Source organism: Desmodus rotundus, chromosome 6 (genome assembly GCF_022682495.2).
Source record: "Desmodus rotundus isolate HL8 chromosome 6, HLdesRot8A.1, whole genome shotgun sequence".
Classification (NCBI taxonomy): domain Eukaryota; kingdom Metazoa; phylum Chordata; class Mammalia; order Chiroptera; family Phyllostomidae; genus Desmodus; species Desmodus rotundus.
The window spans coordinates 126,373,640-126,388,322 of NC_071392.1; the positions used below are offsets into that span (position 1 = coordinate 126,373,640).

At 34.4% G+C, this 14,683-nt stretch overlaps 1 protein-coding gene across 5 annotated transcripts in view; it reads right to left on the reverse strand.

Annotated features, from left to right (window-relative positions):
• Positions 1-14,683, reverse strand: part of TASP1 (taspase 1) — a 288,218-nt gene that overhangs the window by 209,330 nt on the left and 64,205 nt on the right. For all 5 annotated transcript variants that reach the window (XR_006655296.3, XM_045194733.3, XM_045194732.3 and 2 more), the window contains one exon: positions 2,049-2,128. Coding sequence is in view for 4 of the 5 variants with exons in the window: in XM_045194733.3 (XP_045050668.2) it covers positions 2,049-2,128 (80 nt within the window). In the remaining variant the exon portion in view is untranslated. The remainder of the gene's footprint in view (positions 1-2,048; positions 2,129-14,683) is intronic.

Below are 14,683 nucleotides of genomic sequence, written 5' to 3' on the forward strand. Positions count from 1 at the left end.
AAATTAGCATACTTTTTAAAAATTTCTCCAAAACTGAAGCACATGAAAGTGAATAAAAAAGACCCATTCCAAGAGGCTTCACTGTGATAATAAGAACATGGTAATTAAAACCTTATTTCCAAAGAGAAAAAAATACACCACAAAAAAACTGAGAATCAAAATGCCAAAGGATTGCTTAATAGCAAGGCTAGAAATGAAAAAATAAGAACGATTTCTTCAAAAACCTTAGTAAAAATAACTTCCAGTCTTACATATACCAAATGAGGAAGTAAAATAAAAATGACAACCCAAGATCAAGAAACAGAAAATATGATTTGAGAGAGAGGAAAAGGGAATCCAAAACTGGTGAGGTGAAGACCAGCATTGACAGTTATGCAGCAAGCCTAGTGAGCACCCAAGCTAGACTCGAAGGTGCAAGGTAGGGTGTCTCCAAGAAAAACAAAATGGAATTAGTAGATGACCTAATTTGTTTGCTTGATATACAAACTTTGCAATAAGTACCACTGGGAAGATTGTAAGGCAGAATGGGTGATGGGGACTATGAGATTTAAAGCCCTCAAACTCCCTGTTTTCTCGTCACACACACATTTCTCTTCCCTCCAGCCTCCCTATATTGATCTTTCAGCTACATAAATATTCATTTTACATATAATATTATTGAGAACTGATCACTATTAAATACTTGCTATGATATATAATCATTTCTTTGTTTATACTTCTTTCTTTATACTACTTGGTTTCCTTAGAATTAATGATTTCTCACTTTTCATTTGATTATTTAAATTATATTCTTAGATCCAGTGATAAAGAACAAAATTTTAAAAACAAGTAATAGTATATGTTTTATTTGTCTTTTTACCCATAAATATGTAGCTATGGTTGATTTTAAGTAGACAAAAACACACACACACACATATATACATATTTACAACTTCCTTATTCACTGTTTTCTGTCATTAGATTTAATCACTATCACAGTAGTCCTGACATCAATTTCTAACTACTTAATAACATACAAATATATGATAATTTATTTACTTACATTCCTCTGTGTTGGACCTATTTTCAAATTGTTTTATATTCTTAATAACCTCACGAAACACCTTTCTGGATAAATCTTTGTATCTCTAATGACAAGTTTCTAGAAGCAGAATAAGTTTAAGGCTTTTGATCTACACTATTTAGCTATCCTGCAAAATTTCTGCCAACTTACATTTGTACTTACAATATATGATGTTCAGTTCACCACACACCTACCAGCAATAATATATTTTTGACTCTTTCACAAATTAAGAGAGAACAAATTTAACATGTACTCATTTTTTAATATTTTTTTATTCATTGCTTGAGAGAGAGAGAGGTATCACTTTGTTGTTCCGCTTATTTATACATTCATTGGTTGCTTCTTGTATGTGCCCTGACTGGGGATCAAAGCCCCAACAGTGGCATATCGGGACAATGCTTTAACCAAGTGAGCTACCCAGCCAGGGCAACATGTACTCATTTTAATATAAATTTCCATATTACCTATTCATGACTTTTGAGCATTTTTCTATTTGGGTATTACATGTATTTATGTGGTTTTTAATTTGGTAAACCTTTTCATAGATTAAGAATATGCATCCTTTGTCATATTGATGATGAGTGTTTTTCAAATCTTAACTCTCATAGAGTCACTTTTCTTTTTCCCTCTCTTGCACTTGTACACAGAAAGGCCTTCCTCAGCTCAGGAACAGTTAAATAATGATCTATGTTTTCTTTTCTCTCTTTCTCTAAGGGGGTGGTATTATGGTTTTATTATTAGCAATTAAAGTAACCTAAAAGGAATTCTTCAGCAAAACTTCTATAAAAGCATGAGACAGCAATGCAGGGATCCCAGGAATACAAATGTGGCCTAAAAGCAGTAACTTCCTATGTGTCTTCTAACTAGAAATATTTCAACATATAAGTTTTCTTCCTTTAATATCAGTGCTATTTGGGTCAAAAGCAATGTAACACTCTCAAGTATATATGCTAATATAGCTTAATTTTTAAAAGTTTTTACTCACTTGTGGTCATGATGTTAGGAGGGCAAGAGGGTATTCCATGATCTACTGCCCATCTGTAGGCTCCTTCTCCAACTAAAAAGCTAACAACAAAAAAATTATTCTTTTAAAAATTCCCAGTTTCATCTTCTCCTACATATTCAATAAAGTAATAAAGGAAACCAAAAAAAAAAGTTTAGCATATAGACATAATTCTAGAATTATTTCAAAATAATAATACGGCTCAAAATATTCTTTAAACTTTTCCTGTTAAAAATTTTTCAGTTAGAAATATTACCATTCATTTGCATCAACTAAGTAAAATTCAACAACAAAAGTAAAAAAGTTGATTTCCCAATGGAAAATATTAAGATATGTCTTGGATCAAATGGTTCCCAAGATCTATTTAGTCTTGTTAAGAGCTGAAGTTTAAGTGAAGCTTCAGATATAGTATTCTTGCCTAGTATAATGCTGTCATAATGCAAAGTGAGATACCCCCAAAACAAGGAGATAGGCTTACATTTCTAACCCTTGGTGGTCAAAAATATATACCTGACCCTCAGAATCATTTTTACTGTGGTAAGTAAAGTACTGTCATATTCCCATGGTAATTTTTAAGCCCCAAACTGCACATAACAAATAAAATAATACTATTAGCGAACTATAAAAGACTTATTTTCAAAGGTTTCAAATAGCATACAGGATAATTAACTACCCTACTTCCTAACACATAATAGCAAGCAGTTACCGTTACAATCAGTCACTTCATCTCCTTCCATAGCCAACTTCTTAAAGATCTCAGCCAGCTAGTAATGGATTCCTTGAACAAGTGCCTATTCATTAGTTTCTGTTCCCTATTTTTTGTTTCTGTTTTTCTAATCATTCCAACACTAAAAACTCAAAGCAATACATATTGAAGTCTTTAGATTCGATTACTAATAATAAGAAGATCAGTGACAGACTGGCAAAACAAAATCTAAGTAGACACTCAGAAACATATCAAGTGGTTCCAATGAAAAACTAAGCAATTAAGCCCAATAACTGTTTTCCAATGTACATAAAGGTAGGGATGGAGGGGACACTGAGAAAAGGAGGGGAGGGAGGGCCAACAAGAATAAACAACTTTACCTCTTCAAACTTCATTTTCAAAAATTTCTAAAGGATTCTGAAAATAGCAAAGTTTTTCCTCTTCTTGTATCAAATGAAGAACACTACAAAGAAACTGCAAAGACAAGCAGCCACACAAAGTTCAAGTGGAACAATAACTGAAATAGAAACTTGGATGTGAGTTGAGCTATCGACGGCATTTTTAGCAGTTCCATCTTATAAAGAAAGAATTTGATATAAGAAATACTTCTCTTCATGGAAAGATGTAAAAAGAGATGCTGAGTAATGAAGTAAAGACAAGTACAGAAGTTTGGAGCTGGATCTGGTGTACTCAGTCTGCCCATTGATAATTTTGGGCTTAATCCCAGTATCTGAAATCAATGGCATATTACAAAATATTCTTAGCTTTATTTTTCATTTCTTAATCATTCATAGGTTTGATTCTAAATAAAGTCAGTTTGACATTGTCTGCTATGCAAGCATTAAATAATTTAGGTATTTTACAATATTCATAGAAACCTGAATATATGGACACTACCTTATGAATAAGAATACTAAATATCAGCCCTGACTAGTGTGGCTCAGTGGATTTTGGTTGCGGGCCAGGTCCCTAGTTGAAGGAGTGCAACTTATCAATGTATCTCTCGCACACTGATGTTTCTCTCCCTTTCTTCCTCCCTTCCCCCCCCAAAGTAAATAAATAAAATCTAAACAAATAATACTAAATATCAGACCTTCAATTACTATAAAAAATTAATTGTATCTTAGCTCATCATCACACAAAATGGAACAACTGCTTTTGAAATCACTTTAAGATACTATAAAGCTACATAAACTTTTGCAAGAAACTATACTGAGATCCAGTGTGATGGTGGAGTAGGTGGAAGCTACACTAAACTCCTCCCAGGACCAAACTAGAATTACACCTAAATTATAGAAAACTCATGCTGAATAAACAACTGAACACTAGGCTGTACAGAAGCCTTATAACCAAGGACTTACAGAAGAAACCACATCACTACATCAAGACTGGTAGGAAGCATGGAGGCAGACAAGGGCTAGCTAGGCTCACACAGGCAGCAGCTGAAGTTCCAGAGGGATATTTCAGTGGCCAGGGGTGGGTTCCGCTGAGAAGCGTGAGGTCTAAACACCAAGCTGGGCCCCCCAGCCTAGAGCACCAGCACCAGGAAAGGAATCCAAATAATATCCGGCTGTGAAAAGCACTAAGATCTCTCTGTCTGCCAGGGAGAGAGGGCTAGAATGCAGACAACCTCTCAAAGGGCCAACACACAAAATTTTGTTTGCAGCCACTTACTCTGGACTCTAACAGGGGGAGGGCAGAGCAGATTAGTGCCAGTGAAGAGAATCTGGGGTTGGTGGCTCTCGGGAGAGAGCTGAAAGGTGAGCAGCAAGGATCTCTGTGTTCAACCATTCCCCATACTGCAGAAGCCCTCTTTCTTGGGTACAGCATCCACCTCCATGAGGCAAGAACCTCACTCACAGGAATCCCTCTCAACCCACCCTGTGGAGCTTTATCCAAGCTGCTAAGAAGTACAGGGGGAGGCACTTTCAGTGATTAAGCCTAACAGAAAGGCTGCAGCTGGAAGAGAATCTCTGGGAGCTTTGAGACTGAGGCTGATCCTCCCCAGGGCCAGGTGCTGGTAAAAGCAAGTCATGGTGGCCAGCTTTGTTCTTTCTGTACACACCAATGGAGCAACATGCCCTGGACCGCTGATAGCTACAAACAGGTTATCCAGGACCAGTCACAGGTAGTGTCTGACATACAATGCAGCAAAGTCTTTGCAGACCTAACTACTATACAGAAGCAAACACAAAGAGGCAGCCAAAATGGCAGATAATGAAACAGCCCCCAAATGAAAGAACAAGAGATTTCTCCTGAAAAAGGACTAAATGAAATGAAGGTAAGCAATTTATCAGATACAGAGTTTAAAGTAATGACTACAAGGATGCTCAAGGGCATGAATAAAGAGATAGAAACCATAAAAAGGGACCAGTCAGAAATAAAGAATGCGACATCTGAAATAAATAACACACTGGAAGGAATAAAGCAGGTTAGATGAAGCAGAGGATCGAATTAGTGATTTGGATGGCAAGGTAGAAAAAAACACCTGAGCAAAGCAGGAAAAAAAAAAGAATTTAAAAAAAAAATTTAAGGAAGAAACATTTAGGACAATTGAAGCATAACAACATCTACACAAACACAAGGCCCACTGGCTGAATCCAGCCCTCCACCTTGTTTTATCCAGCCTGGCAGCTCCTGGCCCTAGTTAAGGAGTAGTTAAATTTATACAGTCCTAAAATTACATTCAGCCCTTTAAAGGCAACCACAAGGCTGATGTGGCCCCTGGTGAAAATGAGTTTGACACCCTGATCTACATGATGGGAATACCAGAAGGAGAACAGAGTAAGCAACAGATCAAGAACCTGTTTTAAGCAATGACTGATAAGTTCTCTAACCTCGTGAAGGAAAAAGCCATACATATCCAGGAAGCACAGAGTTCCAATCAATATGAACCCAAAGAGGCCCACACCAAGACACATCATAATTAAAATAGCAAAGATTAAAGACAAGAAAATCCTAACAGCCACAAAAGAAAAGCCATTAGTTATCTACAAGGGAGCTCCAACAAGACTGTCATCTGATTTCTGAACAGAAACATTTCAGGCCAGAATGGATCCATATAAAATTGTCAGGGTGATGAAAAGTAAGTATCTACAACCAAGGCTACTTTACTCAGCAAGGCTAGCATTTAAAATTGAAGGAGAAATAAAGAGCTTCCCAGACAAGAAAAAGCTGAAAGAGTTTGTTACCACCAAACACTGCAACAAATGTTAAAAGACTTGCTTTAGGAGGAGTAGGAGAAAGAGGTCCAAGAAGGGAGAAGGAGGTACAGCATGAGGAGGAGGAGAGAAAAAGAGAGGGAAGAAGGAGGAGAAGAAAATGAAAAAAAGAAGCAAAATAATTAAAAAAATAAAATGGAAATAAATATGTATCTGCCAACAATCATTTTAATGTAATGGCTATAATGCTCCAATCAAAGGCACAGGGTAGCTGAATGGATAAGAAAAAAGACACATATATATGCTGTCTCCTCCAAGAGGCCCTGCTCAGAATGAAAATATACACAGGCCAAAAGTGAAAGGATGTAAAAATATATTTCATGCAATTAGAAAAAACAGCTGTGATAACAATAGTTATATCCCACAAAATAGACTTTAAAATCAAGGCTATGGTAAAAACAAAGAAGGACACTATGTAATGATAACGGAAAAATCCAACAAGGGGATATAAACCTAGTAAATATCTATACACCCAACATCGGAGCAACTAAATATGTAAAGCAAATCTTGATGGACATAAACAGATTGACAGAAATACAGTCATAGTAAGAGATGTTAATACCCCCTTGACTTCAATGGACAGAAATTCCTGACAGAAAATCAAGAAAGAGACAGAGGCCTTAAATCACACGCTAGATCAAATGAGTTTAATTGATATCTTCAGAGCATTTCATGCCAAAGCAACAGAATACACATTCTTTTGAAGTGCACATGGAATGTTTTCCATGATATTAGGACACAAGTCTAATAAATTTAAGAAGATTTAAATCATATCAAGTATGGGAGCAAAATAACATGTTATTCAACAATGAATGGGTCAACAATGGCATCAGGAAGAAATAAAAAAAGATACCTTGAAACAAATGAAAATAAAACACAACAACCTAAAATCTGTGGGACAGAGGGAAAGCAATTCTAAGAGGGAAATTCCTAGCATTATATGCCTATCTCAAGGAACAAGAGAAAAATAATATAAAATATATTTTAAAAAGGAAGAAAAAGCTCAAATAAACTATTTAACTTCACACTTAAGGAACTTGAAAAAAAAAACAACAAACAAAGCCCAAAGTGAGTATAAGAAAGGAAATAATAAAGATCAGAGCAGAAGTAAGCAATATAGAGTTTAAAAAATACAAAAGATCAATGAATCCAAGAGCTAGATCCAAAATTGACAAACCCTTAAGAAAAATCACAATGAAAAAAAGAGAGGACCCAAATAAAGAAAATCAAAAATGAAAGAGGAGAAATAACTGACACCAAAGAAATACAAAAGATTGTAAGAAAATATTATGAACAACTATATGCCACCAGACAACCTGGTCAACATGGGCAAATTCCTAGAAACATACAATCTCCCAAAACTAAATCAGGAAGAAACAAAGGATTGGAATGGACAGAATACAGCTAATGAAATTAAAGCACTAATCAAAAAAATCCGAACAAACTAAAGCAATTGATCAGATGGCTTCACAGGTGAATTTTCCCAATCATTTTGAGAACTAACACCTCTCCTTCTCAACTATTCCAAAAAATTTAAGAGGTGGGAAGAATTCTAAGCTCATTCTATGAGGCCAGCATTATCCTAATTCCAAAACTAGGTAAAGACACTACAAAAAAAAAAGAAAATTATAGGCCAATATCCATGATGAACACAGATGCTAAAATTCTCAACAAAATATTAGCAAATCGAATACAGCAATACATAGAAAAGATCATACACCATGATCAAGTGGGATTTATTCCTGGGATGCAAGGTCGGTATTCACAACATTCACAAATTAATAAATGTGGCACACCAAATAAACAAAATGAAGGATAAAAGCCACATTATCATATCAATAGATGCAGAAAAAGCATTTGATAAATCCAGCTGCCAATTATGGTAAAAACTCTCAGCTAAGTAGGAATAGAGGAAACAAACCTAAACATAGAAAAGGCCACATACATGACAATCCGACTACAAGCGTTCCCCTTAAGATCAGGAACAAGACAGGGATGTCCACTTTAACAACTCTTATTCAACACAGTACTGAAAGTCCTAGCCACAAAGTCAGACACGAGGAAATAAAAGGCATCCAAGTTGGAAAGGAATAAATAAACTGTAATTATTTGCAGATGACATGATGCTGTACATAGAAAACATTAAAGATTCCACCATGAAACTACTAGAACTGGTGAGTGAAGTCAGTAAAGTAGCAGGATACAAAATTAATATCCAAAAATCAGTTGCATTTTTATGTCAATAATGAACTACCACAAAGGAAAATTTTTTTAAAATCCCATTCATGATTCCTTCAAAAAGAATAAAATACCTGAGAATAAACCTAACCATGGCTGTAAAAGACCTATACTCAGAAAATTTTGAGACACTTAAGAGAAATTGAAGAAGATAAAAATAAGTGGAAGCACATACCAGGTTCATGGATGAGAATTAACATCATTTACATGTCCATACTGCCCAAAGAAATCTATACACACAACACAATTCCTATCAAGATTCCAATAACATATTTCTCAGAACTAGAACAAATATTTCAAAAATTTATATGGAATCACAAAAGACTCTGCATAGCAACAGCAATCCTGAGAAATAAAAACAAAGTTGGAGGAATTGCACTACCTAATACCAAACTGTACTAAGGCCAAACTGTTTTGTACTAATCAAAACAGCATGGTACTGGCATAAAAACAGACACATAGATCAATGAAATAGAATAGAGAACCCAGACTTAAACCCACACCTTTACAGGCAATTAATATTCAACAGAGGAAGCAAGCAAATACAATGGGCTAAAGATAGTTTATTCAATAAATGGTATTGAGAAAATTGGACAGATACCCAGAGAAAAATGAAACTAGACTACCTTCTTACATCACACAAGAATAAATTCAAAATGGATCAAAGACTTAAATGTTAGACCCAAAACCATAAAAATCCTAGAAGAAAACATAGGCAGCAAAATCTCAGACACTGTTCATAGCAATATTTTATCAGATATGTTTCTCCAGACAAGGGAAACAAAAGAACAAATAAACAAATGGGCCTACATCAAACTAAAACGTTTTTGCACATCAAAGGAAAACATAAACAAAATGGAAGGGAGAACATGTTTGCCAACACATCTGATAAGAGGTTAATATCCAAAATTTATAAACAACTTACAAAACTCAAACCACCCAATTAAAAAAATGGTCAAAGGACCTGAACAGACACTTCTCCAAAGAGGACATACAAATGGCCAATAGACATATGGAAAGATGCTCAATATCACTAATCATCAGAGAAATGCAAATTGAAACCACAATAAGTATTATCTCACACCTTTCAGAATGGTTATCATCAATAAATTAACAAACAACAAGTGCTATCAAGGATGTGGAGAAAGGGGAACCCTTTTGAGTTGTTGGTAGGAACACAGACTGGTATATCCACTGTGGAAAGCAGTACAGACTGGTATATCCACTGTGGAAAGCAGAATGGAGATATCTCTAAAAATTAAAAATGGATCTGCCTCCTACCCAGCCATCCCACTTCTGAGAATGTATCTGATGGAACCTAATACACTAATTCAAAAGAACACAAGCACCCCTATGTTCATTGCAGCGTTACTTACAATTGCCAAGTTATGGAAGCAGCCTAAGTGTCCACCAGTAGATGAGTCAATAAAGCAACTATGGAACATTTACACAATGCAGTACTACTCAGCCATAAAAAAGATTTTACCCTTTGCGACAGTATGGTTAGACCTGGAGAACATTATGCTAAGTGAAATAAGTCAGCCAGAGAAAGACAAATAACATATGATTTCACTCATATGTGGAATCTAATGAATAAATTGAACAAGCAAAATAGAGACAGACTCAGAGAGCAGGATGACGGCTAAGGGAAGGGAGAAGTTAGGGGGTGGAAGGATAGAGCAAAAAGGAAAAAGGACTTGTGGACATAGACAACAGTGGGGTGATTTGGTAGAGGGGACAAATAAGGGGAGTAAATGGCAATGGAAAAATACAATCAATTTAAAGTTAATAAATAAATAAAAATAAAATAAAATTAAAATTAAAATTAAAATAAACATGTATCATTTTAGGACAAACAAATGGAGTTTTCACAAACTCTCCCAAATGATCTCATCCTTTCTGCCCCTCATCTCATCTCTTATTCCTATTGCTCCCTTGCTAATCCTACCCCAGTCTCTTGTAAAAACTCAAACATGTTATGGGGTCTCCTGTCTCAGAGCCTTCATCCTGACTGTACTCTATCATGCTCTCCCAAAGGCCAAATTCACTTAGCTACTCCAGTATCTGTGCTTGACAAGACCTATTAAAACTGTACCCAACACACTGTACTCCCAACCCCTCTCGTTCTTTTTTCACATTTTTTCTTTTTTCTACCTTCTAACATACTGTACACTTATAATTTACATATTGTATCTATTGTTTATTTCTGTCTTCCCTAAATAAACTATGAGCTTCACAAGAGTTGAAACTTGATGTTTTCATTGACATTGAATATATCCCAAGCCTTTAGAGTAGTGCCTAAAGCACACTAAGCATTAAATAAACATTGACAAGATATTAAAAATAATAAAGTAGGGTGGCAAAATTCCCTAAAAGACATTTCCCTTCTGATACATGCACCTTAGTTTACATTAAAGCAAGTCTAAAGTGATGTAAAGCAAAACACTCTAGGGAGACCAGACCCAAAGTGGGATAGATGATTAACACCTTCAGTAAGCTGAGCTGCAGGTACCACTACAAGCACTAAACAGCCAAAGTCCCCAGGAAGAGCTATCTGGGCGAATACAGAGACATGAATTACTATCTTATGGATGAGAACCACCTATTTTCAAAGATCCAAGACTCCATAATCAGTGTAAAATTGTGTAATCTAGTGATTCAAAGAGTTCTCAAGAATGCTCAGGGACCCCGATAATAAAATTCTTTATGAGATGAGAAAGATATATGAGAACATTATAGTTGCTTTTTTGGACTTAAAAACTGATTTCCATCTACTTAACACATTACTTCTTTGTTCATCATAAATATACAATATTGAGAGAAGGCAAATTAGTAGGCTATTGATTAAATAAAGTTTACAGACATATAAAGTATAAATAAAGAAGAACTTGCTGAACTGGGAAATAACATAATCACCAGATTAAAGTACATTAATTTAACTTTTAAAAATTTTCTATTACAGATATTTTCAAACATACAATATAGAGATAGCATATTGAATCTAATGGATCATCAACCTATTTCATCAATTATCAATAGATTGCTAATTTCATTCATTTATACCCTCAACCAAATTACTTTGAAGCAAATCCCAGATACCACAGAATTTCAAATATAAATATTTGCATGCATCTCAGAAAATGACTTTTTAAAAACAATAACCACAACATAACTGACATCTAAAATTTTTTAACAATAAATCCTTAGACTCAAAATATAGTCAATGTTCACATTTCCCTGGTCGTCTTCTAAAATTTTTCTATTATTTTTATTTTGTTTGTTAAACTGTTTGGTTTGAATGGAAATCCAACTAAATCTACCTTCTGATTAGTTGGTAGGTCTCTTACATTTCTTTTAATATTTAGGCTTCAAATTTTCTTTTCATGTTGATAAAACAAAAGTAATATATTAAAAATTTGAATATACTTATGAACTACAATAGAGTAAACAGTAGTTTTAAAGAGACAATACACTAGGATACTCAGGGAATTGGACTTTTTTTTAAACTACTACAGGATACAGTGAACATTTAGGAAAGATTTCTGCTTCCAGACAAGATGGAGTAACAAGAAACAAATTTATACTGTTGCCTGAACCCATGAACAAAAAATCAGACAAAATATAGAAAACAACAGTTTTTAAACACTACACACTAGTCAACATAGGACAGTGATCCTTGAGAGAAAGGAAACAAATAAGGTAAACCCTTAGACTATTCCAGCTTACTGCCTAAAGCCCAGCAGTGTCTGAGTTGGGCATCCAAAGAAACCAAGACAGAGTTCAGGAGGCAGAGTGCCAGAGAAGAGAGAGTTGCACAGAGAAGGGTCTCTGGAGGTCTCCAGAGTCCCCCTCTAGTCTTCAGCTGAGTAGAGATCAGTGTATGTGCAAGAAGAAATTACCCAAATCCTGAGAAAGAATAATGTGAAAGTTTTAGAGGAAACAATCCCCAAGTTCACACAAAGCCAGAAACAGCTCCTGTTCCCACCAGTCAAAGTAAAAGATCTCATTCTAGGTGCATCTGTTACAGTACTTAAAATGGTTTGGCCCAGATAGCAAAACAAAATTAGTTCAAGGCTAAATGTTTCCCCAGTCACATGTAACAGTATAAAGCAAGACCTGAAAAGATGAAACTGCCTTTCAATAAGTTAACCACATCCTAGAATAAAGCTCAAGAATATTTATTAAAATACAAAAATATCCAGCACCAAATAAGGTAGAACTCACACTGTCCTGAATCCAAAAAGTTACCAAGCATGCAAAGAAGCAGGAAAATGTAATCTATAATGAAGAGAGAAATCATTCAATTGAAAACCACCCAGCAAAGATGGCAAAGATGATAGAATTAGTACCAAAGATTCTAAGATTCTAAGTAGAATCTTTGGTGAGTAGAGTTACAACTCCATTTATATGTTCAAGAAGCTACAGGAAAGATTAAACATGTTAACTAGATATATGGAAGACTTTTTTTTTTAATTAAAATGGAACTTCTGGAAGATAAAAAACTACAATGTCAGAAATGAAAAATTGGATGGGATTAACAGGTGACTGAATATTGCAGAAAAATAATTACTGAATTTGAAACCAGCCATGAAAACTACTCAAAATGCAACAAAGAGAAAAATGAATGGAAAAAGTAAACAGCCCCGACAAGCGTGGCTCAGGTGGTTGTCCTCAGCCTACAAAGCTAAGGGTCACTGCCTGGCAGTCCGGTCCTGGTTGGCTGGTGTGCCTGCAATAGGCAACCAAACCAATGTTTCTCTCTCTCTCTCTCTCCCTCTCTTCCCTTCTCTCAAAAACAAATAAATAAAATCTTTTAATAATTAATTAATTAATTAAAAAGGGGGAAATTAACAAATTATCAGTGTTCTGTAGGACTATTATTAGTACAAGAAATCAAACAGATGCATATTTGGAATCCTAAAGGATAAAAAAGGGAGATAAGCAAAAATATGTGAAGAAATAATAGACAAAACTTTCCCCAAACTCATGAAATATATATTCCTGTTTATCAAAAAAGCAAAACAGGCCAATATCTCTCATAAATAGATGCAAAAATTCTTTACAAATTATTAGCAAATTGGATCCAACAATATAGTAAAAGGATAATACATTATGACCAAGTAGAATTTATCCCAGGAATGCAATTGTTGATTAAACAGCTAAAAATCAACCAATCGCTATATTGGTTGCTTATAACTAAGAAAATTATAAGATCATCTCAATAAATGAAGAAAAGCATTTGAAGAAGTACAACACCCACTCCTATTGAAAACTCTCAGCACTCTACACAAAGGAGACTTCCTCAACACAAAAAAGAGCATCTATGACAAATCTATAGCAACCATTATACTTAAAAGTAAACAACTGAATGTTACTTCCCTAGAATCACAAACAAGGCAAGAATGTCCTAGCCAGTGTAATTAAGAAAATGAAGTTAATCAAAGGAATTCAGATTAGAATGAAAAAAGTAAAACTAGATCCCCAGAAGATCTGACTATCCATGTTGAAAATCTTATGGAATCTATAAAAGTGGTACTAGAACAAATGAATTTAGCAGATTCCTGGGACAGAATATCACTATAATTAAAATCAATCATATTTCTATATATTGGCAATAAACAAATGGAAATTAACATATTCAATTTATCACAGCATCAAAAAGAATAAAGTACTAAAATATAAATTGGATAAAAGCTGTGCGAGACCTATACGCTAAAAACTATAAAACACTTCCAGAGAGGTTAAAGAAATTCTTAATAAATAGATATGTTGTAATGTGAATCAAAACTCCAGCAGCTATTTATAGAAATTAACAGGTTAATTCTAAAATTCATATGGAAATGCAAAATGCCTAAAATAGTCAAAACAATTTGAAAACGAACACAGCTGAAGAACTATGTACATGAGAAAATCAGCTAGTTCCAGGCAAGTATAGCATCACATTATATCATTTTAACAGAAAAAGTCATCACTTCTTCCCATATATTTTATTTTTGTAAAATATAAAATATTAAAAGTGTCCATTTTGATAATTGCCTCATTTTATTCCCTCGTACCTCCTTTCCAAAAGTAACCTTCTTTCCAGACCTTTTTTGTAAAAAAACCTATTTTTCTACACCCTGACCAATAATGGGTAGTATTAGTCTCTGTTAATTTTGTTACTTTAAATGAGATGAAAATATCATTTCATTTTAATTCACACTTCTTTGACTAATATTATGATTGGGCACATTTTTGTGTATTTATATGCCATCAATATTTTCTTTTCTATAAATTGTCTATTTGTACCCTTTATCAATTTTTAGAATTTTGGGTTATCTTTTCCTTATTCATATTTTATACTACTTAACACTGTGGAAATAATTAAATACTTACTAGAAATTATCTTAGTAAATCATATTTGCTTTTCCATACCCTTGTTTTACTGAAAACAAATATTAAAAATTATTAGT